Raw genomic sequence first — 6,000 nt, 5'->3', positions numbered from 1 at the left:
AATTTAAAGGCTTAAAGAATTCAGGATACCTCAGGCATGAGAAAGGGGGGGGGGGGGGCAGGGGGGATGTCAACCCTTTGGAAGTCGTCTACATCAATGCCACCGCCTCAACAGTAAATATGTTGCTGCATTGCAAGAAAGCACAGTTTTGGACAGCTGCACTCTGTCATGGTAGTCATGGTAGCCATGGTAGCCAGCAACTATTTATATAATATAGGAGTGCTGCAAGATAGCTCCCCAATCAGATGCCTTGGCAAAAAAATGCATGCAAAAACGTTCAGCTGTCATAGTTGACATTTACCCAAGTAAACCTTTAAACTGCATTTAATATGCATGTTGCTCTGTGGTTAAGCGTTGTGATATTCATTAAAACGATGACTTGTTGGCTCACAATCATATGTTTGTAGGCATTTAAACACCCACTAAGCCCAGGGAAAGAGTTTCTGGCTTTCTGAGGTGTTTGTTAATGAATCAGCAGACAGCAGGATCATGTTTTTTTCCTTTAAACTGGACACTATTCCCCCAATATGTTATGTTTTGCTCATGTGTTGTGCTTGTGTGTAGAGGAAGATGGGAAACTGATTGCAAAGATCCAATCAAACATGACATATGGGAGAGTGGGACTACTACTTTAGCCCAACCTGCTGTTGCCTGGATCCAGTTGCAGGTCTCTTAGATGAACAGATGAAGGAGTAACTTGATGATTTTAAGAGATTTGGAAAAGCATGGCTTCTAAGTGATGCTCCACACTCTCCACTGATTCTATTATACTTGTATTTGAGTTGTTGTGAGCATTCATTTTAATTTTTTTTTTTTTAAATAAATGAGTGCATTGTATTTCAAATACGCAGTGTTAGAGTCCAAATGTACTGCACTTCATCTTTGTAGAAAGATTACTGAGCAGTATTTGCAGTGAGGCTCTGCATTTGATTTAAAAGTCATTATAAAAAAGTCATCTGTGGGCTGGTTCTACAACCATGCACAGCACAGCGCTGTACAATAACAGTTAAATAATAATATTAGCAGCAGCAGCAACAGTAGTGGTAGTTGTTGTCATAGTAGTGGTTGTCTTGATTAGCAATCCAAGAATATCATAATTACATAACTTAATCTGACATCACTGTGTTACATTTAGCATTAGCAATACTCAAAGCAGGGAAAAAACATTTGTGTGATAAGGGAAAGCAAAATGTCTTGCTTCATTGCGAGGTATCATTGCTCCAGCACAGTCAATTATTCAAGATTATTTATTTGCTTGGAAGCGCACCATCTTCCAGCCTGGTTTACATGGATTACATTACAAAATATTATCCATTAATACAGCTGGATTTACTGTATACTGAAGCAGTCGAGACAAAGTACTTGGGAGTGTCCCATCTGGGGATTCAATCTCCAGCATTTGAGGTACAGTACCAGTCCAGCTCCTTAGCCAGTAATACATCCAGTCCACAGTGTAAGAGTCTGTCTCTGGGTACCGATGGAGCGTGTTTACCCATAAATAACCAGGTGAATGCCCAGGGAATGCTCTCCAGACTTGATACTATCCAAGCAGAATAGATTCAGACAATTTATTGCCCTACATTTCCTGTAAGTAACATAACTGAACTGAAGCGTCTTTTTTATGATCACTGCCCCTCTGAAGTATTATCAGTTTTTTTTTTTTGAGTTTGATATACTGTGCCTGATCTTACATCTACCAAATACACCTTCCTCTTAATTAGTTATTTACCCTCCTACTGCAGAGGGTATGTTTTAACAAGCGCATGGCTTTGCATTAGAGATTGTCGTGTAGTTTAGGATAAATGGGCAAACGAGCGTGTGTCCGTGTGCTGCACCCGCACAGACAGCTTCGCTGTCTTCAGCACACATGCGTGCCTCTGTAGAATCTCTCTCTCGCGCGCATTACCATAATCGAAGGCAGAGGGGCAGGAGGGAGAAGCACACAGGAGCGCTCCTGCAGCACTGAGCTTCCCTTGCACCGGCTCCTCGCTTCTGGAAGCGCTGCCGCCACAGCTCCGTGAGGGGAGAGAGGAGGAGAGAGGAGGAGAGAGGGGAGAGGAGGAGAGGAGGAGAGGGAGAGGTGCTGCTGCCTGCTGGTTGGTCGGTTTGCGGGCGAGCAGGGGGCTGACTCAGTGGATGCGGGGAGGCAGCGTGCGGCGAGCGCACCTCTCCTCCCAGCCCCCTCGCCATCAGACCGGTGGCTCCCTGCCATTGGCTCGGCGCGGCAGACCGGCAACGCCGAGCGCTCTATAACAGCATGCCTGCTCCCGCCACGGCAACAGACGCTCGCGGGGAGAGGGGGAGAGCCGGTAACTCGGGCGCAGAGGAGTGAGGAAGCGCGGAGTGGAGACCGGACCGCACGCAGGGGGGAACAGAGCTGCAAGCGAGCCCCCAAACACACACACACACACACACACACACACACACACACACACACACACACACACACACACACACTGCGATGAAGAATCCAGCCGTCCCTTCTGAACCGGAGGACTGACCCGTGCCTCTGGGCAGAGGAAGGGGGGTTTGCACTTGTGTGGATCGGTGGAGTTGTGTGCAGTGCATCCTCTCTCCAGGGACAGCGTTCTACCTCTCTCTCTCTGTCTCTCTCTCTCTCTCTGTCTCTCTCTCTCTCCCTCTCTCTGTCTCTCTCTCTCCCCCTCTCCCTTGTTGCTCTCTCTGCTCGGACCATTCGCACGCCCGTGTTCGGACACAGCGGCCGCCCCATGGCTTGTTACTACATCGTCATCAGCTCCACGCACCTCAGCAACGGTCACTTTCGGAACATCAAGGGAGTTTTCCGGGGTCCCCTGGGAAAGAATGGGAGCAAGAACTTGGTAATTACCGTCTGCTTAAATACCGCTGTCTGTAAGACGCAGGGCTTGCAGTGTCTGCACCTCAGGGGTGCTGTTACTGTGGGGAACAGAAGCATGTCTCCGCCAACGTCTCGCAAAGTTCAGGGAAGCTGCATGGCAGTGTGTTAAAGTCGGGGTGTGTCACCAACATGTGTGGGGGCAGTGAGGTGCTTACTGTTTCCGAGAGTTGTCATAGTGTTCGTGGCAACAGCATGGGGTGATTGTCACATTGGGAGGAGTGTGGGTGTTACAGTGTCTAATCGATAGATGGGGTCCATGCTCATCTGTGTGATGAGAGGTCAGCAGCGTGGTGTAGCGCTAAGGAGCAGGGCTTGTGACCGAAAGGTTGCTGGTTTGATTCCCCGCTGGGGCACTGTTGTTGTACCTTTGGGCAAGGTACTTGATCTACAGTTGCCTCAGTAAATATCCAGCTGTATAAATGGATAGAACTGTATAGATGGATAAAACTCTATGTAAGTCGCTCTGGATGAGAGTGTCTGCTAAATGACAATCATGTAATGTCCTGAGAGTCTGGATGGTTACTTTAGAGGTTGAGTTTCATCGTACTCTCTTTATTTCCCAACCAGAGGTTCTTCCCACTGTGCTAACTTGTGTAATGTGCTGCATGTAAGTCTTGGCCTCAATAATTATGAAAGCAATATGAAAATGTAACATTCAGATTTTGTCAGAGCTACAGCAGACATGAATGGGATTTCTCTTTGGTGCGGTATTTTTAGAACATCAAAGTGAAAGAACATTTCAGAAATTTTGAAAGCTGAGCATCACTGAAATATAATCCAATTAAAATGCCGGGTTCCTGGAAGTGTATCTCTTTCAAAGCCTCCAATCTCCATTGAAAATGCGAGCCTTCCCCTCGCTGCTCCTCTTCCCTTGGTGTCACACTTCGATCAAAAGCGCAGGGTTTTTCCCTGACAGCGGAGCCAGCCCTTTAAAGAACCCCGAAACCCTTCCAGAAGAAATACTGATGCACTCCTTAAGTGTGTCTGTGCCTCGCACGCCGCCCGTTTCCTGTTTGAAGAGCGCTGGGTGGCTCGGCTCTCAAACAGCAACAGATTGTCTCCAGACGGCAAGAGAGAGAGAGAAGAGGGCTTCCAATCCTCGCTTGCATCTGCGGCTCAGTGGAATAACCCAGTGAGCCAAAGCTCACTCCCTCTCTCTCTCTCTCTTTCCCTCCCTCCCCACTGTCGTTAGGATTTTTTTTTTTTTCTTTTTTACAGCCAGGGGCCCGATGTCATTTACCCCAGAGTCACGGAGCTGGGGGGCAGTGATGGGGGAGTTCCCTCCTGACACGGCTCGCAGCCGCGGTAACTGCAGGTTCCCCCTGTCTCACCACTGTAAACCGCGGCAGTAAACCCGATGGCTCCGGAGTGTAAATTATACAGCTCGTCAGAATGTAACGTTTTGTAAGAGCCGGGCTCATCCCTTTGCTGACGCGATGCCATCTGGCTCTGCCAGTGCGCCACGATATCTCTCCTGCACAGAGAATCAAACACCTTTAGCTGCAGAGCATTTGCGCGGCTCACGCCCCCCCCCCCCCTTCCCCCGTTAACTTTGAACATCTTCGGTAGAGAGACATCTGTGTAATGGCTCCCTGAGAGGTGTGGGGCGCAGAGTGGGAGCGTGAGCCAGCGCTAACCTCCGTGCTGTGGTGGGTTTGCCATCGCGGTAATGGAGAGCGGCTCGGTGAAAGCAATCTCCCGTAATTAGAGGCACTTTCTTCCCCGAGCCGTGCGAACGCTCACAATCTCCACGCCTCGTGAGTCATGGCACAGGTGGGTCTAAAAAACCTGTTGATCTCAAAAAGAAAAGAAGAAAACCACATTTGCATTCCCTGAGGAGTTCCGGTAGGGAGAGAACTGGATCTGAAATGCTGTCGCAGAGGTAGCCAGAGCTCTGAAACCACACTGTGAAGAACATACAGAGGCCTGTGCAGCCCTTAGCTGTAGGAACTGGGAGAGCTGTGATAATCCAAACGTGTGAGACTGCATTTGTCTAGCGGGAATTGTGTGGACGGTGTCTGTTGCGGCAGGCAATGCTTCCAGCAAATCCAGCAAAAGTAGTTTTTAATATGATGACTTTCTAATGATGAACCGTTAATGCCAGATTATTGATTTATTGATTGAGAAATAATTTAATGTCAGGATAATATTACACATGTTGCATTTGAAATGTGATTCAAAATATAATAACAAAACATGTGAAAGCCCTATTTGTCATGATCTGTTAAGAATATATAATTCCCCAAAGTGCTGCTTGTATTAGACTGAACTTGATCTGTCATGTACTCCACTCCTGCTACCGCAAGCTATGCCAGGAGCTGCTCTTCAGAGAGGGAAAGTTCTTTAACAGCCTCAGTTTCTCTATCACCAGAAATGATCAGTCTTTTGATAAGTAGGAAACAAAATGTGAAGAAAAATTGTGAAGAAAATATGATAAGATCTAGTTGTGACGCTAAATGAAAGCACACAGCACAATCTGATGACAATTTGCAATCAGATAGCAATTTCCATGAGGGTTTTTGAGTGGCCTTTCTCTTTAGCAGTGGCTAATACTATATACATATTGCTTTATGACACTTCAACTCAAAAAGACTCATAAAAAGGCCAGTAAGACTATCTTTACCTATTGTTTTTTTTTTTAATTCCTTTACCATTTTCCTTCATAGACAGCACAGCCTCTGTGATTTTCTGAATGGTAAACGGAAGCTTCCGGATCATCAAACAGGAACAATCACTGCAGGTGCACACTGTCTAGGTGTGATAAACGTGTGATGGAGAAAGGGCACCCTCTGACCCCAGCATCTGGGCTCTGAGCTGCCTTACGGAGACATACTGTGAAAGAGTTACTCAGCTCCCCTGCCTCTGAGCTGCCTTACAGAGAATTACTGTGAAAGAGTTACTCAGCTCCCCTGCCTCTGAGCTCTCTTACAGAGACTTACTGTGAAAGAGTTACTCTGCTCTCCTGCCTCTGAGCTGCCTTACAGAGAATTACTGTGAAAGAGTTACTCAGCTCCCCTGCCTCTGAGCTGCCTTACAGAGAATTACTGTGAAAGAGTTACTCAGCTCCCCTGCCTCTGAGCTCTCTTACAGAGACTTACTGTGAAAGAGTTACTCAGCTCCCC

General features: G+C 47.3%; 1 protein-coding gene across 1 annotated transcript in view; it reads left to right on the top strand.

Annotated features, from left to right (window-relative positions):
- Positions 1–2,109: 2,109 nt before the first annotated feature.
- The window catches only part of LOC118785750 (zinc finger protein 804A-like), a 42,826-nt gene continuing 38,935 nt past the window's right edge, over positions 2,110–6,000 (top strand). Inside the window, exon 1 of the mRNA XM_036540662.1 lies at positions 2,110–2,840. Within this exon, the coding sequence (XP_036396555.1) occupies positions 2,730–2,840 (111 nt within the window). The 5' untranslated portion in view covers positions 2,110–2,729. The remainder of the gene's footprint in view (positions 2,841–6,000) is intronic.

The sequence above is a fragment of the Megalops cyprinoides genome, chromosome 11, assembly GCF_013368585.1.
Source record: "Megalops cyprinoides isolate fMegCyp1 chromosome 11, fMegCyp1.pri, whole genome shotgun sequence".
Classification (NCBI taxonomy): Eukaryota; Metazoa; Chordata; class Actinopteri; order Elopiformes; family Megalopidae; genus Megalops; species Megalops cyprinoides.
Note: the sequence above shows the minus strand (reverse complement) of the source record. Positions and strands in the feature narration are given on the sequence as shown.